This window comes from Phascolarctos cinereus, unplaced genomic scaffold, assembly GCF_003287225.1.
Source record: "Phascolarctos cinereus isolate Bilbo 61053 unplaced genomic scaffold, phaCin_HiC Scaffold_5;HRSCAF=322, whole genome shotgun sequence".
Lineage (NCBI taxonomy): Eukaryota > Metazoa > Chordata > Mammalia > Diprotodontia > Phascolarctidae > Phascolarctos > Phascolarctos cinereus.
In genome coordinates, this window is record NW_027555958.1 from 30,727,291 (window position 1) to 30,751,965 (window position 24,675).

Genomic DNA, 24,675 nt, shown 5'->3' on the forward strand with positions numbered 1-24,675 from the left:
TCTTGAGGTGATGTCTTGACTTAGTCGTGAATTGGATTTAAAGGAGGCAGAGTTGCAAACAGTCATCAGCCTCACTCTCTCTTCCAGAGTCATTCAAGTCCAGTGGCAAAATAAAAGTCTGGACAGTCACAGAATGTCAGAGCTGCAAAGGACCTAGTCCCAACTCTTCCCACTCATATTTCTGGTCTCTGTCCCTCTGTACAAACCATTCCTCATGCCTTCTCATTGCTCATCCCTCCTTAAACGACCTTGCAGGGTTGTATATATTCTATATGTACTTAGATATGTGTATGTGGTCTCCCTGATAGAATGCAAGCTCCCTGAGGTCAGGGGCTATTTTATTTTTCTCTTAGCACGCCCAGTACTTGGCTAAGTAATCAGAATAGTCAGCATTAATATAGCATATGAAGGTTTGCAAAGTGTTTTACCAATATTATCTCATTTGATCATCATCATATCAAATCTGGGAGGTGGGTGCTATTATTACTCCCATTTACAGATGAGGAATCTGAGGCAAACAAAAACTTTAAGTGACTTACCCAGGTTTGAACTCGGGTCTTCCTGGCTGCAGGCCTAGCCACTCTAACTTAATAAATGCTTGTGGATGGTTTGATTACTGGGAGGAAAATGTTCTGGAAATCTTATAGATGAGCTATTATTATTATTTTACACAAGACGAAACTAACTAGAGGGAGAGCTGGGACTCTGGAAAGCTGGAACAAGCAGGTCAGTGCCTTCGGTATGTTCCTAGGAGAAATGAAAATCAGGACATGGAGAGAGGCAGGGAGAAAAGAGAAGCCCAGAGAAACGGGAGAGGCAGCCATGGAGACAAGAGACAGTCCACACTCACTAGTCATGTTACTAGGGGCAGGTCACTCTTTGGGCCTCAGTTTCCCCAGCTGTATAATGGAGATAATAGACCCCACAGTTCCTACCTCAACAGGGTGTTAGGAGGTTCTAATGCAATAAGGCACGTAATGCCCTTTGCAGGCCTTAAAGGGCAGTGCTAATGCCAGATATTTCTTCTTTTCCTTCATCATCATCATCATCATCACAGTTTCCACGGGGGGAAGGTGGGGATGCTTCCCAGGGTGGCTGTTTTTGTTTGTTGGGTAGGACCTGTGATTTCCCAATGAGGTAACTCACTCTACCATGGCGGGTCGGCACCCTCCGTGTTGTTTACAATCCTAGAGTTGTCTATGGGCACTAAAGAGTTAAGTGATTTCCCCAGGGACACCGCGCACAGGTCAAAGGTCGGACTTGACTAGGGTCTTCTGAGGTCCACGGTCAGCCTTATGGCCAGCGTTAGGGTTCTGCCTACATGTCCGGTGGAATCAGAAAACCTTTGCATATGGTTCATTTGCATAAGTTATGCAAAGACGTGTAATGCCCACAAATTTGCAGGAAAGCGACCTAGAAGATCGAGGCGGGACCAGAGCTACACTGAGCGGGGAGGGCGCGAGAGAGGGGGAAGGCGGGGCTTATCCCCGGAGCTCCCCACCCCTTTTCTGGAGCAAAGCCTCTCTTAACGTCTCGGCCCGCCTACCTAATCCGGATGCATGGCGCCTATTGGCTATGCCCACCCTCCATCTTCTTCGGCCGACGCGGATTGGATGTTAGTGTCTTTTCCACTGCGGTCGCTCCTTGCGCATTTCCGGGCGTTGGGAACGTGGGTCGGACGTGAGATTACCGCCATTGCGTTTTCGTAGAAACGGCAAAGTGACTGCTTGGTGCTGTGGGGTAAGCAAAGAGGAGTAAAGGGCTGATAGCGCGTGAGGGGGTCCGGGAGGCCGGCCAGGGCAGGGGCGAGCGGGAGCGGGATGGTTTGCACGAAGAGGTGAAGGAGAAATGGAGGCGATGGGGGGGATGTTGGGGGATGTGGCGGCCGTGTCGAGGGAGGGGGGTGCGCATGCCCAGTGATGAAGGCGCGCGGGGCCGTGCGTAGGGGAGCGATGCGCAGTGGGCATGCGCAGTGGAGCGTGGGAGGGCCTCAGGTGAGAAGGGGGCAGCTAGATGAAAGGGGTGTGTAGAATGGAGAGCCTGTGCAATGGGAGGGAGCGTATGGTGGGGCGCAGGGTCATGGTGAGGTAGTAGGTAAGCTCCTTGAGGGCGGGCCGGTCTCCTTTTTGTATCCGAATCTCCAGCGCCTGGCGCTACAGGCTAATTAACCGGGTAGCATCGATTAAGCCCTTCCTGCGGGCCTGGCACTGAGGATAGATACGGAGACAAAGTAAAGCCGCCCCTGCCTTCAAGGAGCCTTCCAGTCTATCTAGGACAGGGATTGCACATAGAAGTGTGTACAAAGCAGACACAAGGCCCTGGTGGGGGGAGGCATTGGCATGGGGGGAGGTGTAAAAGGTCTGGCGAGGCGTCTAGGGCATCGATGAGGGAGGGGGAGGACAGCCAGCACCCAATGCAAGTGTTTGTAGAGGGGGATTGAGCCAGGAGGCTGGCACGACATAGGCACCAAATGTGGGCAGAGTCAGGCGCAGGAATGGGGGGGCCTTGGTATGTTGGGAGTGGCCCTAAGGTTGGGGGAGGCGAGGAAGGCACAGGAGTGAGAGGAGGAGGATGAGGTGAGGTTACAGGATGGGTTGGGAGAAGACCAGGAGGTTACGTCCATCCTAATGTGGGTATAGAGATCTAAGGGGTGGGTTGGGGAAAGGGCCTAGAGAGTTTCCAGATTGTCTTTCCCTCCTTTTTTAGTCTTTTGTAGCCTTTACTGAGTTCCATTACAATTCCCCAGGTTCTCCGGTCATGGCCGGAGTGTTTCCCTACAGAGGGCCAGGTACCCCTGTGCCTGGCCCTCTGGCACCACTGCCCGACTACATGTCAGAGGAGAAGCTTCAGGAAAAAGGTGAGGGGTTCGGGAACTTTAGGCTGGGAAGTGGGGTGCCACTTGGATCACTACCATGTATAAGTCCTCTGGGCAGGCTCCCTCCATGGTCCCTGAAAGTAGTCAGGTTCTGGTCTATTACTCTCATCCTTGGAAAAGACAGCATTCTCTGTAGACCCATCCGGAAAGCCTTTAGGGGAAGGCACCTTGGGACTGGGGATACTCACGTGGGGTAGATAGTTACCCAAGCTGGTTTTTTTCTCCAGCCCGGAAATGGCAGCAGTTACAGGCAAAGCGCTATGCAGAGAAGCGGAAATTTGGATTTGTAGATGCACAGAAGGAAGACATGCCCCCGGAGCATGTCAGGAAGATCATCCGTGACCATGGGGACATGACCAACCGGAAATTCCGTCATGACAAGCGAGTCTACCTGGGGTGAGGAGATCCAAGGATTAGAGGGATGTGGAGAAAGTGGAGAGGTTATTATTTCCTGGGAGTCCCAAGCACCTGCCAGTTTGGGCTTGGTTAGACCATTGTCCTCATAAAACTGTGATTGTATCCCCAGGCTGTTCAGCATTTTTATTTTTTGACATAATTGCTACCCTCCTCTCTGACTGTAGATTGGAGCCCTGGACAGCCCTTCTGGATAACACCTTTATGAGTACTGCCATTCTTAATGCCCATTTGAGGGAGGGAGCTCCAGGACTGTGTGACCAAATCCCCAAGTTTATATTCTACGGCAGCACTATTGCATGAATCTTTGTTACAGGTCTGCTCTGTTCTGGCATACTTCAAACTGTGAATTCTTTTAAGACATACAGCACATAGAAACAGTAAAGCTGGAAGTTGCCTAGAGCTCCCTGGTCCCTTTTATCTCCTCCCTATCTGAAGTGTACATTAGAAGCTGGGTGAGTGCAGGGACCCAAATTTTAACACATCACTCCTTCCACTTGGAAATAGAGGAACTGACCACGGGCACCCAGCCTAAGGCTGAGCCTGAGAGTTTTGGAGTTGCCAGGGCAGTTGATTTCTGGAAGAATATGAGTCAGGTGGAACAGCGTAGTATATGGGAGGGGGAACAGATCATCACGGGAGTACTGCGTTTTGGTCACCCTCTCATTACCCAATGCTGCAGTGCCCTGAAGTACATGCCTCATGCTGTCCTCAAGCTCTTGGAAAACATGCCCATGCCCTGGGAGCAGATTCGGGACGTGCCTGTGCTCTACCACATCACTGGGGCGATTTCCTTTGTCAATGAGATTCCCTGGGTCATTGAGCCTGTCTACATCTCTCAGTGGGGGTAAGAAGGGCTGGGGGATGCTTGGGTTCTAGAGCCTGCCCCTTCGTTCACTCTGGGGTTCTGATTGGTGGCGTGGCTCACCCCAGGTCCATGTGGATCATGATGCGTCGAGAGAAGAGGGACAGGCGGCACTTCAAGCGCATGCGTTTTCCCCCGTTTGATGATGAGGAGCCACCCCTGGACTACGCGGACAACATCCTAGACGTGGAGCCTTTGGAGGCCATCCAGCTGGAACTGGACCCTGAGGAGGATGCCCCCGTGCTGGACTGGTTTTATGACCACCAGCCCCTAAGGGACAGCAGGAAGTGAGTGACCACCGCTTCTGATCTGTGGGCCAGGCTCGGCCAGCTGGAATCCTTGGTCCTCTTTGGGTCTACTGAAGGGCGATTGAAGTCCTGGCTTTAGGAGTAATTGCTGTGGCCCGGGGAGCAGCTGGTGTTGGTTTCTCACCTTTGCCCCCCTTGTTTACAGGTACGTAAATGGCTCTACTTATCAGCGCTGGCAATTCACACTGCCCATGATGTCGACTCTCTACCGCCTGGCCAATCAGCTCCTAACTGACCTTGTGGATGACAACTACTTCTATCTGTTTGACCTGAAGGCCTTTTTCACCTCAAAAGCCCTCAATATGGCCATCCCAGGGGGCCCGAAATTTGAACCACTAGTCCGAGACATCAATCTTCAGTAAGTGCGCTTAGAAAGAAGGGCTTGTGGGGTCCCTGCTTTGGGTCAGATCTGTTCTCGATGCCAGGCTCTGGCATGTCTGGGGCACTAAACACAGGCCATGTCAGTGCCCCACCAGGGTAGTTGGACTTACTGGTGCTTGTTTTCTGCCCCCCTCCTTCCCCTCAGGGATGAAGACTGGAATGAATTTAATGACATCAACAAGATCATCATCAGGCAGCCCATCAGAACCGAATATAAGATTGCTTTTCCATACTTGTACAACAACCTTCCGCACCATGTCCACCTCACCTGGTAAAGAGACCAGATCCTAGACCAGGGAGGGGAAAGGGCTGGGAAATGGGCTGGGTTGAGGTGGTAGCAGGGTGCACAGAATGGGAGGGATTTGACCTGTTGATCACGGGGCTCTGACTAACTCCTTCATTTCAGGTACCACACTCCCAATGTTGTGTTCATCAAAACCGAGGACCCTGATCTCCCCGCCTTCTACTTTGATCCTTTGATCAACCCCATCTCGCACAGACATTCTGTCAAGGTGAGGCAGAGTAGGTGACCTCAGGGCCTCATCTGTGAATGACTGCCTTAAAAAGAAACGTGACCTATATCTCGCTGAGGATTGACGTTTATAGAACAGATGGCTCAGGGGTGACACTCTTCCTCTGACCCTCTTCATGAAGACAGATTGGAATCTCAGTAATTGGCTAAAATCACTGTTTTGTTGTTACTCTTGATTTCTGTACTGGGCCCTGTCTCCCCTTTTGGATAGCAGTCACTTTTCCCATGTTAGATTTTCTCTTTTTCTGTTCTTTTTCCATTTTGTTCTCAGTCTGGATGGAGCTAGGAAGGGAAGTGTTTTGGGTGGCTGTGATTGCTTCCTGTGGGGTTCAGGCTCTGCTGGCCTAGATCCATTTAGCACGTGAGATGTGGGGCCTGCTGTACTGGATCTCCCAGCTGCCTGGCTCCTCAGGGATAGGGATCGCTGGTAGGCCTGGCTTTTGGGAGTCCAAAAATTGTACCCAACGCAGCAAGGACTGAGCCCCTTGGTCTTCTCCTTTTTAGAGTCAAGAACCCTTGCCAGATGATGATGAGGAGTTTGAGCTGCCTGAGTTTGTGGAACCTTTCCTCAAGGACACACCCCTTTACACAGACAACACGGCCAATGGCATTGCCCTTCTCTGGGCACCAAGGCCTTTCAACCTTCGCTCTGGCCGCACCCGCCGTGCCCTGGACATACCCCTGGTTAAAAACTGGTAAGGTCTCCTCTGGAATGTAGAGGATGGGGCTTGAAGTAGGTGGTAGTGTGTGATAAGGGGCATCTGCCAAGTCCTGCCCTGTCTCTGTGCCCGCCCCAGGTATCGGGAGCATTGTCCTGCTGGGCAGCCTGTGAAGGTGAGGGTCTCCTACCAGAAGCTGCTCAAATACTATGTGCTGAATGCCCTCAAGCACCGGCCCCCCAAGGCCCAGAAGAAGAGGTAAGGAGCATTAGCAGTCCCTTTCCGCTTCTGCCACTGCCACCGCCCCCAGCACCCCTAGGCCAAAAGGAAAAATTGCCTGTCTTCTGTTCTTCAGGTATCTCTTCCGATCCTTTAAGGCCACCAAGTTCTTCCAGTCCACCAAGCTGGACTGGGTGGAGGTGGGGCTGCAGGTCTGCCGCCAGGGCTACAACATGCTGAATCTTCTTATCCACCGTAAGAACCTCAACTACCTACACCTAGACTACAACTTCAACCTGAAGCCTGTGAAGACGCTGACCACCAAGGTGCCGGGGCTGGCCACGCAGTGTGGGGGTTCCTGGGGATTCTGGCTGTAGTGCCCCCAAGTGGGGGAACCTCTGGGGCCTGGCTGTTGTCTGCTTCCTGACGCCGGTGTCTACCCCTCAGGAACGGAAGAAATCCCGTTTCGGAAATGCCTTCCACTTGTGTCGGGAGGTGCTGCGGCTGACCAAGCTTGTGGTAGACAGCCACGTTCAGTACCGCCTGGGCAACGTGGATGCCTTCCAGGTGAGACTGGGGGCTGACCTGTAGTGGGGAGGGGGGCTGGCCTGCAAAGCCCAGAGCCTTATGGGTGATGCTCTTCCAGCTAGCAGATGGGCTGCAGTACATCTTTGCCCATGTGGGACAACTGACGGGAATGTACCGCTACAAATACAAGCTGATGCGACAGATCCGGATGTGCAAGGACCTGAAGCACCTTATCTACTATCGCTTCAACACGGTAAAGGGACTTCTCTTGCTCTTGGCCCTTCCATGGGCCCTGCTTGGGGAAGCTCTGGGTGAGACCCTGGAGTGAGCTCCCCGGTCTGCTCTGCCTTCATGCTGGGGGCCCTTCCCCATTGGGGGCAGCAGAAGGACCCAAACAGATGGCTGACCTAGGGGCTTTACTTGGCATCCTAGGGTCCTGTGGGGAAGGGCCCAGGCTGCGGTTTCTGGGCAGCTGGTTGGCGAGTCTGGTTGTTTTTCATGCGTGGCATCACCCCTCTTTTGGAACGGTGGCTGGGCAACCTCCTGGCCAGGCAGTTTGAAGGTGAGTACCTTCCCCTTAGCACCCAGCATCTACTCCATTATTCTCCAGTGTAGGCATTGGGGTGGTCATCATATTGATGTTCGTCTACTCTCTATCTTTTTTGGGGTGAATGTGATCCCCATCTTTGGATTGTGGTGTTGCAAATGTAGAGAACACTGCTAGGGTCCCCCCAGTCACATCGTCAGCCTCGGGGCACTGAGGCTTCTCTCTGAAGAGGTGTGGGCTAGTAGAGTTAATTAGGAGCTGGATGAATTAGGGACTGCAAGAATGGTCATAAATGGGTTTGTGTCAGCTTTTGGGAAGGTTTCTATGTAGTTTTGGGGGGGGCAGTTGGGGTTAAGTGACTTGCCCAGGGTCACACAGCTAGTAAGTGTCAGGTGTTTGATCTGAGGCCAGATTTGAACTCAGGTACTCCTGACTTCAGTGCGCTATCCACTGTGCCACCTAGCTGCCCCTTTGGGAAGGTTTCTAGGGATGCCCTGAGCATCCTTTATTGTTTGGTCTTGCTTGGGTCCATATTAGTAACTTAGATAAAGTTGTAGACCTATCGGGTTGGCAGCAGCCAGGAAGAACAGCTGATGGAGAAGACCAGGTTAAATTCCATGAAGATTTAAGAGGCTAGAAAAGTCACAGATAATCAGCTTCTAGGTGTCGGGGACAGGTGGTCTGGCTAGAGAAGGACCTGGCAAAAGATGTGGGCATTTTAGTGGATCTCAGGTTCGGCCAAAGATTGGGAGAGGGTTGGGGGCTGTCAGGGGCTTAGAAGGGTGAAGTATGTTGAGAACGAGGGAAGTCATCAGCCTGCTCCTGAGTCCTGGTCAGACTCCATTTAGAGCACCAAGGTTTGTTTCTGAGTGGCAAGTTTTACGAATGATGCTGATGAGCTAGGAGAGGCCTTGAGAGGGTCTTTGGCCAAATTAAGGATCTGTGATTTCTCATACAGAACAGGAGGCTCAGGGCCAGGTTAGCTGCCTTCACCTCTGTGAAAGAGGAGTCAGATTTATTCAGCTTGACCAGAGAGGGTATAACCAGGAGCAATGAGTAGAATTGCTGTTTTTAGAAAATAACAAAACCTCCTAACAAATATAGCCAAAGAAAATGGAATATGGCATCCCAGGAAGTTGGGGCTCCCTTCAGCCCCCACCATCTCCAGGCTGAGTTGAGCTGGCTATCTGTTAGAGCTCTTGTAGGGTGATTCTTGTTGGCGGTGGGGGGAGTGGGACTTTGGGATCCCTTTCACAAAATGGGTTGAATCTGCTCCCCTGTAAGACAAGGAATTACTCTTGGATAATCATCCAAAATAAGAGATGAAATCTCACCTCAAACCCAGAACACTTAATAAAGTAGAAGCAGACGTGAACAGACATACAAAAATACGTTTGCGTGTTCCTTTTCACGTTGATCTCAAGTTAAGATAGGAATTTCCTTAGAGGGTCAACCTGGCTCTTGCCAGGGTCTGCACTAGCCCCTGGTAAATAATTGCTGATTTGATGGCACCATGAAGAGCAGAGGCTTGTTCCCTTTCTTGTCTCAGGAATTGTGAGGTTATAGACCCCACAGATGCAGATTCCTCACAGTATATTTTTACTCTTCCTCTTGGGCCCCATTTAACCTCTAGGCCGCCACTCAAAGGGGGTGGCAAAGACTGTGACCAAGCAGCGAGTAGAGTCTCACTTTGACTTGGAGCTCCGGGCAGCCGTGATGCATGACATCTTGGACATGATGCCCGAGGGCATCAAGCAGAACAAGGCCCGGACAATCCTGCAGCACCTCAGCGAGGCCTGGCGCTGTTGGAAGGCCAACATTCCCTGGAAGGTGTGTGTTGTTCATGCATTCATCAGGCATCTTCTTCCGCCTGTCATTCTGTTCTTGCCTCAACTTCTCACTCTGCCATTTACCTGTGTAGGTTCCTGGGTTGCCCACACCCATTGAGAACATGATCCTGCGCTACGTGAAGGCTAAGGCTGATTGGTGGACCAACACTGCCCATTACAACCGAGAGCGGATCCGCCGTGGGGCCACTGTGGACAAGACCGTTTGTAAGAAGAACTTGGGTCGGCTCACCCGACTGTATCTGAAGGCCGAACAGGAACGACAACATAATTACCTAAAGGTGAGACTCAGTGGGGGTGGAGCAGAATGTGGCAAGGGGCTACGGGCACGTGGCCCGAGGTCGTGCCACTTTCCAGCACAGACTAACATGTGGAATTGGGTTTCTCTCTGCCCAGGATGGTCCCTACATCACAGCAGAAGAGGCAGTGGCTGTCTACACCACCACGGTGCATTGGCTGGAGAGCCGCAGATTCTCCCCCATCCCTTTCCCCCCACTCTCCTACAAGCATGACACCAAGCTGCTCATCCTGGCTCTGGAACGGCTCAAGGAGGCCTATAGGTGAGGGTTTGAGGGGGGCTGGAGGGGCGCTCCTTGGGGCCTGGGTGATGCTCCTTGGGGCCTGGGTGAAGGAGCTTCTTTCCTGGTCATTGACTGTCGTGCATCTGCTCTCACCACCTGGCCTCTCCTCCTCTCCCGTCAGTGTGAAGTCCCGTTTGAACCAGTCCCAGAGGGAGGAGCTGGGCCTGATCGAGCAAGCCTATGACAACCCCCACGAGGCTCTGTCTCGCATCAAACGTCACTTACTTACACAGAGAGCCTTCAAGGAGGTGAGCGTGCTGTAGCTTCTCTTCATTTCTGGGGAGGGATTGTGGGAGGAGGGAAGCGCGGTGACCCCACCTGTTTTGTACTTGGGTGTGAGTTTGGCACCTTGCCCCACAGGTAGGCATTGAGTTCATGGACCTGTACAGTCATCTGGTACCTGTGTACGATGTGGAACCTCTCGAGAAGATCACAGATGCCTACTTAGACCAGTACCTGTGGTACGAAGCTGACAAACGCAGGCTCTTTCCGCCCTGGATCAAACCTGCTGACACAGAGCCACCTCCTCTGCTAGTGTATAAGTGGTGCCAAGGTGAGGCCCTCCTTGGGCTGCCCCAGGGAAGAAAGGGCACATTTGAGTGCATTCCCAAACCAGTCACCTGGGGTGGCCATAAGGAAATGATGCTGGTGAAACTACATGGAGAGCTTATGTAACCAACAGCCTAAATGGGTTGATGACCCATATACCTACATTGTGCTGAGCAGCTGCATTGAAGGGCCTAGAAATTGGTCCCAAGCCTAATAGGGCCGTCTCCTCCTCCTGCCAGGCATCAATAACCTGCAGGACGTGTGGGAGACAAGCGAGGGAGAATGCAACGTCATGCTGGAGTCACGCTTTGAGAAGATGTATGAGAAGATTGACTTGACGCTTCTGAACAGGCTGTTGCGCCTCATCGTGGACCACAACATCGCTGACTACATGACAGCCAAGAACAACGTGGTCATCAACTACAAGGCAGGCCTAGAGGGGGCTGGAGGCTGGGGAACGGTGGGGCGGGGCCAGGGGCAGCATCGTGACACCCCGTTCTTCCTAGGATATGAACCACACGAATTCATATGGAATCATTCGAGGACTCCAGTTTGCTTCCTTCATCGTGCAGTACTACGGGCTGGTGATGGACCTTCTCGTATTGGGCCTGCACAGGGCCAGCGAGATGGCCGGCCCTCCTCAAATGCCCAACGACTTTCTTAGCTTCCAAGACATCGCCACAGAAGCTGCCCACCCCATCCGCCTCTTCTGTAGATATATTGACCGCATCCACATTTTCTTCAGGTGTGTGGTCCCTTCCCTGTGTCCCGGTGGTGTGGTAGCTCCTTGCCTGGGACAGCGGGGAGGCCGGGCTTGGGGACCGAGCAGTGGCCGTGCCTGGGCTGAGTCGCTGGGGTTCTGGCTGGCACAGGTTCACCGCGGATGAGGCCCGGGACCTGATCCAGCGCTACCTGACGGAGCACCCCGACCCCAACAATGAGAACATCGTGGGCTACAACAATAAGAAGTGCTGGCCCCGCGATGCTCGGATGCGCCTCATGAAGCACGATGTCAACTTGTGAGTTTGGGGGGCTCGGGTGGGCGGTGGGGGGGACCGGGGCTGCTCCCTCACTAGGAAGGGCAGGCTTTGGGTCTCGCAGCCTCGTCTCCCAGAGAAGGTTCCCCCCCAGGAACCTGACTGGAGCCTGTGTCCTTCTGTGGGTAGGGGCCGGGCAGTGTTCTGGGACATCAAAAACCGACTGCCACGGTCAGTGACCACGGTGCAGTGGGAGAACAGCTTTGTGTCAGTATACAGTAAGGACAATCCCAACCTGCTCTTCAACATGTGTGGCTTCGAATGCCGCATTCTGCCCAAATGCCGCACCAGCTATGAGGAGTTCACCCACAAGGATGGCGTCTGGAACCTGCAGAACGAGGTGCTGGCCAGGGCTGGGGTGGGGGGGGGAGGGTGGCTAGGTTACCCTGAGCGCGGCCCCTGGGCGTGTGTCGCTAAAGGAAGCTGTCAGCAAGGGCAGGGGCAGAAGGTTGTGCCCCTCTGTACTTGGGGCAGGTGGAGACCTTGGGGTTCAGGAACAGGGCTTTTAGCAGGGGGGATACGAGAGGGGTGGAGGCAACCTGATGGGTCACACCTTGTGACCAGCGTCACCATCTTCCTGGCTCAGGTCACTAAGGAGAGGACCGCTCAGTGCTTCCTGCGTGTGGATGATGAATCGATGCAGCGCTTTCACAACCGTGTGCGGCAGATCCTCATGGCCTCTGGTTCTACCACTTTCACCAAGGTATCGTGGGCCTCGCCTGCTGCCTCTGCCCCCTCACTACTCGTAGTCCTCCTCCTCTCTTTGTATTTAACACCTCTTACTTTCTTCCTCTTTTCCTTGCCTTTTGCCCTTCCGTTCTTGTAGATCGTGAATAAGTGGAACACGGCTCTCATTGGGCTCATGACGTACTTCCGCGAGGCCGTGGTTAACACCCAGGAGCTGTTGGATTTGTTGGTGAAGTGTGAGAACAAGATCCAGACCCGCATCAAGATCGGGCTCAACTCCAAGATGCCCAGTCGTTTCCCCCCGGTCGTGTTCTACACCCCTAAAGAGCTCGGCGGGCTGGGCATGCTGTCCATGGGCCATGTGCTCATCCCCCAGTCGGACCTCAGGTGGTCAAAGCAGACGGACGTGGGCATCACCCACTTCCGCTCTGGGATGAGTCATGAAGAAGACCAGCTGATTCCTAACTTGTACCGCTACATCCAGCCTTGGGAGAGCGAGTTCATTGACTCTCAGCGGGTCTGGGCTGAGTATGCGCTCAAGAGACAGGAGGCCATTGCTCAGAACAGGTAGGGGCACAGCCAGGGAGGGAGAGGCTCCAAGGTCTGACTGTGTGCATGCAGGTACCGCTTACTTTAGGGACAGCTCCCTGAAGCCGGGGCCGAGTGAGCACATATAGGGTGGCCCTGAGCACTGCAGAGGGACTGTGGCATGCATTCCCCTCCTTCACCTCTCCCTTTTCCTTCCTGGGCAGGCGGCTGACTCTGGAGGACTTGGAGGATTCATGGGACCGAGGCATTCCCCGGATCAATACCCTGTTCCAGAAGGACAGGCACACTCTGGCTTATGACAAGGGCTGGCGTGTCCGCACAGACTTTAAGCAGTACCAGGTGCTGGAGGAGACAAGGGCGGGCGGGCAGTTTTGTCTGGGAGAAGCTGCTGCTGTGTTGTTCCGGCTTTGGGCGTAGAGTTTTTGGGCTCCTGCTGGTCTCGTTTAGTCATGTGCTTGGATTTTACCAACTCACATTCTTTTCCTTACTTCCTCTGCCCCCTTCAGGTCCTCAAACAGAATCCGTTCTGGTGGACGCACCAGCGGCATGATGGAAAGCTCTGGAACCTGAACAATTACCGCACAGACATGATCCAGGCCCTGGGTGGTGTGGAGGGCATCCTGGAGCACACCCTCTTCAAGGGCACTTACTTCCCTACCTGGGAGGGTCTCTTCTGGTGAGAATACTTTTCCATCGCCTCCCACGCTTCCCTTTCCTCCCTGCGCGCCTGCCTCTCCCCCATTCCTAACGACAGCCCTCATGTGCTTCTGTTCTCTTTACCCTGTACGGCCCAGTATAGTAGCCCTCAGCTAGGCACCCCCACGAGGTCAGAACAGCTGGGACCTGGGCGGGAGGGAGAGATGGGAGAAGCTTGGTAACCAGGCTGCTTGGGCCCTCACAGGGAGAAAGCCAGTGGCTTTGAGGAGTCAATGAAGTGGAAGAAGCTGACCAATGCCCAGCGGTCTGGGTTGAACCAGATCCCCAACCGTCGCTTCACACTGTGGTGGTCACCGACCATTAACCGAGCCAATGTGAGTATTCCCCGTGGGGGCGGGGGTGGCTGGGAAGGAATTGGCTCAGCCGCCTTTATAGCCTCACCTCTTCTTCTCTCCTTCAGGTGTACGTAGGCTTCCAGGTACAACTGGACCTTACTGGCATCTTCATGCATGGCAAGATCCCCACACTGAAGATCTCTCTCATCCAGATTTTCCGTGCCCATTTATGGCAGAAGATCCATGAGAGTATTGTCATGGATTTGTGTCAGGTGGGGCTTTAGGGAGAAGGCGAGAGGAGGCAGCAGCTCTGTGTTGGGGGGAGGAATCCCTGTAAGCTCAGGGCTAGGGAGCCATCTTCTAAGGGCTGTCCATTAATGGTGGGGGGACAATGACTTTTTCTTTCTTGCTCTCCAGGCCACCTGTCGTCAACATGTCCCTAAACTCTCTTTCTCTCTTCAGGTATTTGACCAAGAGTTAGATGCACTGGAAATTGAGACGGTGCAGAAGGAGACAATTCACCCCAGAAAGTCCTATAAGATGAACTCCTCCTGTGCAGACATCTTGCTCTTTGCCTCCTATAAATGGAATGTGTCCCGGCCCTCGCTGCTGGCTGACTCTAAGTAAGTGCCTGGCTGGCTCAGCCCAGAGACCTCCTTTGTTTATTCTTCCTACCGTACCTTTAGACAGGGTTCTGTGCTAGGTCACCTTCTGCCCCTGCTCTGAACTCTGAGCCCCAGAGCCTTTCCTGGGATTGAATGTGCCCTTTTTTCTGTTCATCTGCCAGGGATGCTGACGCCCTGGAGTCCTTCATGGAAGAAAAAGGGTGTCTTGGGGATCATACGTGGTGATCCGGCAGCTCTGTCCTGTTGTGTCCGTTGCTTACTAGGGCCTGGGCCCTTGACTTCTTTGTCTTTGTAGGGATGTGATGGACAGTACCACCACCCAGAAGTATTGGATTGACATCCAGCTGCGTTGGGGTGACTATGACTCCCATGACATTGAGCGTTATGCTCGGGCCAAGTTCCTTGACTACACCACCGACAACATGAGCATCTATCCCTCCCCCACTGGCGTGCTGATTGCCATCGACTTAGCATACAATCTGCAAGGTGAGAGGGAATTAAGGCACCACCCTTCCGCAGCACCTAACCTACATCATTTCTGTCATTCTGCTTTGTGACATGTCGTGGGTCTTCTCTCCTTGCCCCAGATCACCAACCCCCCTTTTTTTTTCTATCCACCATGTTGATCGCTGTCAAACTTACAGCCTGCCTTGGTTGGTCCAATCCTCCTTTCTATCTGGCCTTAGCTCTCGTTTCTTTCTCCTGTCTTCACAGTGCCTATGGAAACTGGTTTCCAGGTAGCAAGCCTTTGATCCAGCAAGCTATGGCAAAGATCATGAAGGCAAACCCTGCCTTGTATGTGCTTCGAGAGCGGATACGCAAGGGGTTGCAGCTGTACTCATCAGAGCCCACTGAGCCCTACCTCTCCTCGCAGAACTATGGTGAACTCTTCTCTAATCAGATCATTTGGTTTGTGGATGACACCAATGTCTATAGAGTCACCATTCACAAGGTAGGCATGGGCCCTGGTGCTTAGACATTCAGCCCTGTCTAGGAGGGGACACACAGCTTTTCTGTGTCTCCATCATTAGGGTGGGATAGGTATCTCATTCATGTTAATGGGGGGGGGGTGTCTGCTCCTCTGCCTTAGACCTTCGAAGGGAACTTGACTACCAAGCCTATCAATGGGGCCATCTTCATCTTCAATCCAAGAACAGGGCAGCTCTTCCTGAAGATCATCCACACGTCTGTGTGGGCTGGACAGAAGCGTCTGGGTCAGGTATGCCCGAGATCGAAGGCCTCAGATGTACTGTCTTGCCCTTCCGTCCCTCTGCTCTGTCTGGACTGGCATCTCATTAGGACACCAGGTGGAGACTAGTGGCCTGAGCCTGGGAGGGGATACGTAGGCCCCCTTCTTCTGCCTACAGGACTTGAGCAGTCTCCTAAAATGGTCCTTTTGGTCACAAAGTCACTGAACATGCTGTGGATTCTGAGAAGCCCTAGGGAGCACACCCTGCCTGTCTGACCTCATCCCTACTACTGTGGCCCATGGTGACGGGGCCCCTTCTGCATGCTCCCAGGCACCTTATTGCCTTCTTCCTACATACCCTGCCCATTTCTCCCCCCTACTCAGTGTGGAGACTCAGTGTGTGCTCCCCTCTGTCTTCTTCCTAGTTGGCCAAGTGGAAGACTGCTGAGGAAGTGGCTGCCCTGATCCGTTCTCTGCCTGTAGAGGAACAGCCCAAGCAGATCATCGTGACCAGAAAAGGCATGTTGGACCCATTGGAGGTAAGAAGCAGTGGAAGGAGCTGGGAAGAGTTGGGTCCCAGGGCCTTGGGGCTGTGCCATTGACCTAGACCTTGTTTCAGGTACACTTGCTGGACTTCCCCAACATTGTGATCAAAGGCTCAGAGCTGCAGCTGCCCTTCCAGGCCTGTCTCAAAGTAGAGAAGTTTGGGGACCTTATCCTCAAGGCCACCGAGCCCCAGATGGTTCTCTTCAATCTCTATGATGACTGGCTCAGGACCATCTCATCCTACACGGTGCGAAGCTGCGACAGGGGGTCCTGGCCCAGGGACAGGTGGCGTCCTCAGCTCTGGCCTCAGAGAACTTGAATTTGAGATCCAGGACCACCTGACTTGGGGCTCTGGTCAAGGCCTGGGGACTCCCAAGTCAGTGGTGGAAATTGCTCATCCTCAGGAAGGAATCAAGGGGAAGGAAGGGAAAGGGGGAAAAGCTGCTTCCAGTGGGCTCTTGTGGCTGACATTCTTCTCTCATGGCCAGGCCTTTTCCCGTCTCATTCTGATCCTCCGTGCCCTCCATGTGAACAATGACCGGGCCAAGGTGATCTTGAAGCCTGACAAGACCACCATCACAGAGCCGCACCACATCTGGCCCACGCTGACCGATGAGGAGTGGATCAAGGTCGAGGTGCAGCTCAAGGACCTGATCCTGGCTGACTACGGCAAGAAGAACAAGTGAGCTGGGGGGAGGGGGGGGGCGCACCAGGGGCTGGGCTGGGGGGAGGAGGGGCTGGGCTAGGGGAAGAGAGAGAATCTGAGCCATGGGCTGTGCTCAGGGACTGGTGGGTTAGCAGGGCTACAGCATGACATGGTTAGTGCACCGGAAAGCTGTGAGACAGAGCTCAGTGTGAGCCTGAGGGGATGTGGAGCATGGGACACCACCTCCTCTTCAGCTCCGTGGGCAAGAATCCAACTCTGAGGCTTAGTGAGAATTTTCTGAAAAATGAGGGCTGTCCCCTTAGGTGAGGAAGCCTGGGTCTAGGAGAGATTGGGAGTGCCCTGCAGATGCCCACATGTATCGTGATGCCAGTTCACCCTGCTGCTTCCCTGGGGAAGGATTGGGGGGAGGTTGGGGACTGTCTGGGGGCCAGATACAAGCAGAGCAGCATTCTGTTTACATGTTGAGTTGATGGTGACAAAAGAGAGTCCCCACGGGTGTGGTGTGAACATGTCTGTCCCCACAGTGTCAACGTGGCCTCACTAACACAGTCAGAGATCCGAGACATCATCCTGGGCATGGAAATCTCAGCTCCGTCACAGCAGCGGCAGCAGATTGCTGAGATTGAAAAACAGACCAAGGAACAGTCTCAGCTGACAGCGACGCAGACCCGAACCGTCAATAAGCATGGCGATGAGATCATCACTTCCACCACCAGCAACTATGAGACCCAGACCTTCTCCTCGAAGACTGAATGGAGGGTCAGGTACTGTCCTAGGAAATGGGAAGAAAATGGAGTGAGGCTTGAGGAGAAACTGAGGGTGGTGAAGTGGGAGGCAGCGAGAGTGGTTCTGTGTGTAGCCATGGCAGGCCGTCCACGTAATGCTGACCATCTACCTTACATCTCAGGGCCATCTCTGCTGCCAACCTGCATCTGCGAACCAACCACATCTACGTGTCGTCAGATGACATCAAAGAAACAGGCTACACTTACATCCTTCCCAAGAATGTGCTCAAGAAATTCATTTGCATTTCTGATCTTCGGGCCCAGGTGAGTAGGTGGGCAAGGGCCTAGAGCCCACGATGGGCCTTGGGGGACAGGAAAGGGAGCACACACTGCAGACGGGCCAGAAACCCTCAGTGTTTTTGTGTTGTTTGTTTCTTGAGGCTGTCGGGGTTAAATGACATGCTCAGGTTCACACAGCTAGTAAGTGTCACATGTCTGAGGCCAGATTTGAACTCGTTCCTCCTGACTCCACTGTCCCTGGAAGCCTTAACTGTTGAATCCGTTGTTTCCAGATTGCGGGCTACCTCTACGGAGTGAGCCCTCCGGATAACCCTCAAGTGAAGGAGATCCGGTGCATTGTGATGGTGCCTCAGTGGGGCACCCACCAGACGGTGCACCTGCCAGGCCAGCTTCCCCAGCACGAGTACCTCAAAGTGAGTTTGGGGGCGTGGATCCCGGGGGCTTAGTCTGGATTTTGGGCTCCCAGGAGGTGCTGCTGCTCTGATCCGTTCTCTTTCACTCCTCACAGGAGATGGAGCCCCTTGGCTGGATCCACACTCAGCCCAATGAGTCCCCCCAGCTCTCGCCCCAGGACGTCACCACCCACGCCAAAGTCATGGCGGACAACCCCTCCTGGGACGGGGAGAAGACCATCATCATCACCTGCAGGTGAGGAGGTCTGGCCGGGTGGTGCAGAGGGGTCCTCCCATCTCTGGAGTTGGGGGAGGGGCTTGGAGCCCCCTTCTGACCGTCCCGGCTTCTCCCCAGCTTCACCCCGGGCTCCTGTACCCTGACTGCCTACAAGCTGACTCCCAGTGGCTACGAGTGGGGTCGGCAGAACACAGACAAGGGCAACAACCCCAAGGGCTACCTGCCCTCCCATTACGAGCGGGTGCAGATGCTGCTGTCTGATCGCTTCCTTGGCTTCTTCATGGTGCCTGCTCAGGCGTCCTGGAACTACAACTTCATGGGTGAGTGGCAGAGGGGAGGGGGCTTGGGGGCTGAGGCAGGTCAAGGAGGAGCGTGATTTCCTCCATCCCCCACCGGGCTGGCTGGGTGGGAACCCCACCTTGCTAGCTAGCGCCTCCTTACAGTCTCAGCACACACTTCCCCCCAAAAGATCCTCATGAACAAATTACAGTTTTTAGAAAAAGCAGGCCAGATGTGGAAATGCATTTTGCATGACTGCTCATCTGTAATAACCTGTAGCTTGTTTTCTTAATGAGGGGGGACGGGGAGGGAACTCAGAATCTTAAAACATGAATGTTAAATCTTTACCTGTAATTGGGAAAATATGTATATTGAAAAAGAAAGGGAAAGGCAGCTAGGTGGCACAGTGGATAGAGCACTGGCTCTAGATTCAGGAGGACCTGAGTTCAAATCCAGCCTCATACACATAACATTTACTAGCTGTGTGGCTCTGGACAAGTTACTTTCCCCCAACTGCCTCACCAAAAAAATCGAAAGTCCAAGAGGATATTTAGTTTTAAGGGGGGGGGGGGCCAGTGGCTCCTTCTAGTGTTGACCACCTTTTCTAACTGTTCCCTGGGCTTTCTTGGTCACAAGCTCTGAATGGATTGGGTGGGAAGGGCTTTGGGTTTGAAGGGTCCATCCTCAGGCTGCCCTTGGCCCCTTCTCTGATGGTCTGGGCCCTGGAGAAGGCCCTCGGCAGCCAGGGAGTCCCCACCATTCTGGGTTGGTGTACGGGTCTGCCTCATGGTTGCCTGTGGCAGAGGCTGTCTTAGTGGGTGGCAGAGCTGGGGCCCTGGCCTGGAAGTCTGACCAACCCTGGACGTTGTGCTCCCCTCCCCTCCAGGCGTTAGACATGACCCCAATATGAAATACGAGCTGCAGCTGGCCAACCCCAAAGAGTTTTACCACGAAGTGCACCGGCCCTCCCACTTCCTCAACTTTGCCCTGCTGCAGGAGGGCGAGGTCTACTCCGCGGACCGGGAGGATCTCTATGCCTAGATGGCCCTGCCCCGCTCCTCCCCTCCCTCTCAGTCACTGTTGACATTCAGCAGCCTGGCTCTGCCCCCGTATTTTGTGCTTGTGTTTTTATGTCTTGTGGAACTTCAAGGCCTGTAGTCTGGAGATGAGCATGACAATAAATTTTGTACAAATTCCTCATGCCTCAGCCTTTTGTGGGGGGGGGAGTCGCAAAGCAGCTTTGCTGGGGTCTCCCTTATCTTATCCTGCCTCAGGCTCCTCACCACCCCAGGCTCAGCCATGACCGGGTGATGAGATATAAAGGACTAGGTAGTGAGAAGACCTCAGGACCTGCCCTTGGCGGGGGGATGAGAAGACATCTGAAGAGAGTCCGCTGCCCTACTTTGGGAAGCTGAAGACCCGGCACTTGGCCCTCCTCCGTCAGCAGGCAGGACCTGGGCCAGGGCGGGGTGGAGCCTGGTTGGGAACAGGGTGCTAAGGGCCTAGGAACAGTTGGCTGACCACCTACTCATCTGTCCCGGAGGCGGGGCCAGGGCTCCGCCTCCAGCTCCGTGAGTCCTCAGCTTCCTGGGGCCCTGGCTGATTGCGCCTTCTGCCCTAGCCCTGGACCCGCCCGGGGCCTCATGGAGCCGGCGACGGCAGCCCGGCCCAGCCCGGAGCTCGTGTATCATTTGGCCGGAGCCCTGGGCACCGAGCTGCAGCGACTCGCCAGCCGCTTCGGGTCCGAAGCGGTGGCCCGACTGGTGCCCCATGTAGTGCGGGCCCTGGAGCTGCTGGAGGGGGTGGCGGGGGCGCCCCTCGAGCCCGAGGAGGAGGCGAAAGGTGCGGTGGCCCCGAGGAGCCCCCAGCGAGAACTGCGGGACGGTACGCGAGGTGGGTGGCTCCCGGGAGCCAGAGCAGGCGGGAGGGGGAGTGCAGCGCAGCCCCGGAGAGCCCTGAGCCCGAGCTCCTTGTTCCCCAGAGGAGCGGCTCCTGCTGCGGCAGCTGAAGCAAGTGACCGACGGGCAGCGAGACCAGCTCCGCGCGCAGAGCAGGGAGCTGCAGCTGAGGGTGCAGGAGGCTGAGGCGGTGAGATCGGGCCTTGGGGGGAAGCCGGGGGAGTGGGCAAGGGCGGAGCTGGAGCACAGGGGGCGCGGCCGAGGCGCTGGGGGCGGGAACCGGGACGGGCCGGAGCCGGGCCTACCACACCCTTGTTCCTCCCACCCACCCCCTCCTCGCAGTTGCAGGAGCAGCTGCAGCGACTCCTGCGAGTGAACGCGGAGCTCCGCTGCAAGCTGGCCGCCGTGCAGGTCCAGCTGCGGGCAGCGCTTCAGAGGGCAGCCGACGCGGAGGGGGCCTCAGCTCAGGCCGGGGCACGGGAGGCGCCCGAGGTGTGCACATGAGTGTGTGTTCCCCGGCAGTGAGCAGCTCTGGCTAACCAATTCGGGGGTGGGAGATGGCCAAGTGTCTAAGCCCCATTAACAGTACCCTACTTATTCGTTCACTAGCTGGCATGGGCCAGCTCTGTACCTTCTATTTCTTCATTCTCCCCGAAGAGCCTGGGACGGTGCTGCCAAAAGCTTATCACTTTGGGGACTTCTCACCCGGGTACTCCCCATCTCTGGTTCCTAGTTCCCACACAACCCCCCACCATGACCACCACCATGACTAGGGTGGCACGAGATGAGTCAGGTGTTAAGGACGCGCCTCTTTCCCGACTCCGGCAGCCTTCCCATTTCCCCTTTGTCACCCGAGCAGGCTGTTTCCCGTCTGTGCCACGCAGAGCCTCAGGGTCAGCGGAAGCCTCATGGCTTCAGCAGAGAGGAGGTCAGCCAGATCCTTCAGGAGCGCAATGAGCTGAAAGCCAACGTGTTCTTGCTACAGGAAGAGCTGAATTTTTACCATCGGTGGGTGGCGGGCAGGCGGGGCCGCCGGGATTCCCCCCCCCCATCCAGGCCCTACAAAGAGCCTTGTGCCCAGGAAGCAGTGAATTGCTATGACCTCCCCTCGCCCCCACTCCTCTTCTGTCTTCTCCTGGGTCCAAGTGGGGCCCTCCTCCGATGGTTAGCCCAGTTTTCCCTGCGCCTCCCCTGCCTGCTACAACTTTTCAGTCCTCTTCCCAAGCCAGGTCACTTAGTTACTGAGGCACATTGTAGTTAAAGTGACCCACCAAAAAACCTCGGTAGAGGGCAGTCATAGCCTTTCTTTGACTCTCACCGGGCACCTTAGTTGGCAGAGTCCAATATATGCCCAGACTCCCAGGGGATGCTTCTCCCTGAATGCTTCAGGGCTTATAGCCCCCTTCACCAAGGGTGAGCTCATTAGAGTTTTTAGACTTGCAGGCTTGACTCCTCCTGAGGGCCCTGCTCTCTCTGGCTTCTAGGGAGCTGCTTACTGACCAGTGGGTCCCTGGGCTCCTGCTGAATGCTATGAAATTGACTGTGAAGAAACATCGGAGAAAGATCAAAGCCAAGATGCTGGGGACCACTGATGAGCCAGGAAGCAGGTGAGGGCTGCCCTCACCGAGCCTGCCTTGCCTCCCCTGCCTCAGTGTACCTCTTGGCCTTCCTTTGCCATACCTGCTCGCTGCTTAAGGTGCTAACACAGTTCTAAGGCTGCCTTGCTGCCCCCTCTAGGGAAGGAGGTGTGGGCTGGGACTTTGCTCGAGGCCTTCCTGAACTGTGGATCCTAAGGCTGGGAGTAGAGACACTGCTTCCCTCACACCCCCACCCCCACCCCCCAGTCCCTCAAGAGCTCAGCCTGGATTCTCAGTGCCTGCCCAGACTAAAGGCCAAGAAGGGCCCCCCATCACCAGCTGTGCTGTGCTGTTTTCTTTATGGAGTCTCCGGGTTGTTTTTTCTTTTTTAAGAGGAGATCTCCAAGTGGCCTAATTATTTACATTTTAATAGTGCTTCCAAGTTGTCAGAGAGTTCTCCTTGCAACCTGTGAAACAGGTGGTGCAAGTAGTAACATTAACCCCAATTTACAGATAAGAAAACTGAAACTTGGAGAGTTTAGGACGGTGTCTTAACAATAATAATGATAATAGCTTACATTTAGGCAGTTTGTGAATGAAGGTTCACAAAGCATTTTCCACGCGCTACCGTGTTTGATGCTCACAGGTCTGTGGGGGTAAGGTACGATTATATACCCCATTTTACAGATAAGGAAACTGAGGCTGAGATTTTAATGATGATGATGATGATGGTGATAGCTGGCATTTCTGTAGTGCCTTTAGGTTTTGCCAAGACCTTCACAATTATCTCATTTCATCCTCACAAGAACATGTCTCACAAGAGATAGGTGCTATTATCTCCATTTTACAGATGAGGAAATTGAGGCTGAGATTAATAATTAAGGTTTGCAAAGCATTTTACACGAGTTATCTCATTTGGCCCTTACAACAACCCTGGGAGGTAGGTGCTGTTATTATCTCCATTTTACAGATGAGGAAACTGAGGCTAAGATAGGTTAAGATTCTTGCCCAGGGTCACAGAGCTAGTCAGTGTCTAAGGCAAGATCTGAATTCTGGTCTTCCTGATTCTGAGTCCATCACTCTATACTCTCCAGATGCTGAGTACCAGTTGGAGGACTCTAACCCAGTTCCTCCTCGCTGCCTCAATTTCAGTTATCTTTCCACTGGACCCAGGCTGGGGGCGGGTCCAGGCTCCTTGCTCTTGTATCATATGTCCCCTAATTTGGAGTCCCCCTAACCTCTCCTCAGTTTCTCAGCATCCCCAACCCAGCAGGGAGGGAGAGTGGCAGTTAGAGAAGATGGATATTCCTTCCCATCGAACACCTTAATTGATAAATAGTTCGTATTCAAACACTGCCACGTAGTTTGGTTTTCAAAGTGTTTTACTCATAACTACTGATGAGGTAGGTAGTAGAGTTCAGCTAGACCCATTTTACAGATAAACTGAGGCTTACAAAACTTATGCCAGGTTTGAGTGTGTGTGTGTGTGTAGCCCGTATTACAGGGGTGGTCACTGCACCCTCACAAATAGGCAGGTCAAAGAACTCTACAGAGGTACACCTGCAGGGGGTGGGGAGGGGGCTGAACTAGGTAGGTGAGCTCTAGCCTTCATCCAGCCTCTTTCTTCTGCCTCAGTGACGATGATGATGATGATGATGATGATGATGATGATGATGATGAAGATGACAACAATGAAGCCTCATGGCTACCACCCCCTGGTGTGGATGGGGCAAGCCCACCTGTGCCCCCTGAATCCAGAATCAAGAGTTTGTATGTTGAGGTTGGGGGCAACAAGGGTGGGTAGGTGCTTACCTGGGTAAGGAAAAAGAGGGAGACTGAATTAGGGCTTTTCTCCCCACCCTGGGTCTTTTCACTCCAACTTTACACTACTTTCTCATGATTTCTCTCTTCTCTCATGTGCCCCAACTCTTCTCACCCACTTGCCTTGCCTACTCCACAACTCAGTCATATTCCTACTCCATCATAAATCTCTTTCTTTGGTGAGACCTTGGGCAAGTCACTTTCCCTCCCTTTGGCCTCAGTTTCCTCCCCTGTAAAATGAGAGGGTTGGTCCAGATGTCTACTGAGATGCCTTCAAGCTAGAGAGCTATGACCCCTGTGACCCTCCTCATGACACAGGCTCTTGGCTCTCCTCTAGCTTCAGCTTTTGGTATCGGGGAAGCTCAGAGCCCTCTGTGGAAGTCCCACAAACTGGAGACCCCACCTCCTCCCAGGGGGAACTGAGGAGGGAAGAAAAGGAGCAGCCACCTCCCCCTGAGCCCCCTGGGGGCCCCCCATGACCACCCAGCCTGACCAAGCCCTGGCTCCGTACTTTCAATAAACATCAGAAAAAGTGCTTTCAATAAACATCATAGAATGTTGTATCCTTAGCCCCTTGAATACCTGGTATGGAAAGCCTAATGAATGCATGTTGAGTGATTAATTGATCTGTCGATTGATTCACATCTTTGTAGCCTCAACCCTTAAACAGGGACCTGCTTTAATGTGTCTATTTCCCACCTTGGTTTATTTCCTTGAAGGGGAGGGGCAGGAAAGGAGTTGAAACTTGGACTTGGGGGGATGGCTCACTACTGATCTGATAGCAGCTTTGTCCTTCAGTTTTCCCTGGAATGGAACTAGAAACTAAGGCTCAGAGCTTGTAGTTAAC

General features: G+C 53.9%; 2 protein-coding genes across 5 annotated transcripts in view; both read left to right on the top strand.

The window, feature by feature from the left end:
- Positions 1-1,632: 1,632 nt before the first annotated feature.
- Positions 1,633-19,728, top strand: PRPF8 (pre-mRNA processing factor 8). The gene is made up of 42 exons (XM_021007069.2): positions 1,633-1,740; positions 2,747-2,857; positions 3,103-3,271; positions 3,972-4,136; positions 4,223-4,441; positions 4,608-4,820; positions 4,989-5,114; positions 5,250-5,355; positions 5,880-6,070; positions 6,173-6,292; positions 6,390-6,579; positions 6,701-6,820; positions 6,900-7,034; positions 7,214-7,343; positions 8,962-9,158; positions 9,250-9,456; positions 9,572-9,735; positions 9,878-10,004; positions 10,117-10,309; positions 10,545-10,732; positions 10,812-11,050; positions 11,178-11,324; positions 11,472-11,682; positions 11,929-12,045; positions 12,169-12,596; positions 12,782-12,917; positions 13,085-13,254; positions 13,480-13,609; positions 13,696-13,842; positions 14,033-14,193; positions 14,492-14,678; positions 14,906-15,148; positions 15,287-15,415; positions 15,811-15,924; positions 16,005-16,178; positions 16,420-16,613; positions 17,123-17,362; positions 17,506-17,647; positions 17,896-18,036; positions 18,132-18,271; positions 18,371-18,573; positions 19,419-19,728. Exons 2-42 carry the CDS (start codon positions 2,758-2,760, stop codon positions 19,571-19,573), a joined length of 7,008 nt encoding a protein of 2,335 aa, XP_020862728.1. The 5' UTR covers positions 1,633-1,740; positions 2,747-2,757; the 3' UTR covers positions 19,574-19,728.
- Positions 19,729-19,817: 89 nt separating this feature from the next.
- RILP (Rab interacting lysosomal protein) overlaps positions 19,818-24,675 on the top strand; it is a 5,062-nt gene continuing 204 nt past the window's right edge. The window contains exons 1-7 of one of the 4 annotated variants that reach the window (XM_021007071.2): positions 19,818-20,425; positions 20,514-20,620; positions 20,773-20,922; positions 21,290-21,438; positions 21,915-22,037; positions 23,643-23,777; positions 24,166-24,374. In XM_021007071.2, the coding sequence (XP_020862730.1) occupies positions 20,176-20,425; positions 20,514-20,620; positions 20,773-20,922; positions 21,290-21,438; positions 21,915-22,037; positions 23,643-23,777; positions 24,166-24,307 (1,056 nt within the window). In that variant the 5' untranslated portion in view covers positions 19,818-20,175 and the 3' untranslated portion in view covers positions 24,308-24,374. Of the gene's footprint in view, positions 20,426-20,513; positions 20,621-20,772; positions 20,923-21,289; positions 21,439-21,914; positions 22,038-23,642; positions 23,778-24,165; positions 24,375-24,675 lie in introns of those variants that run through there. The other 3 variants (XM_021007072.2, XM_021007073.2, XM_078154766.1) reach the window with 3 other exon arrangements.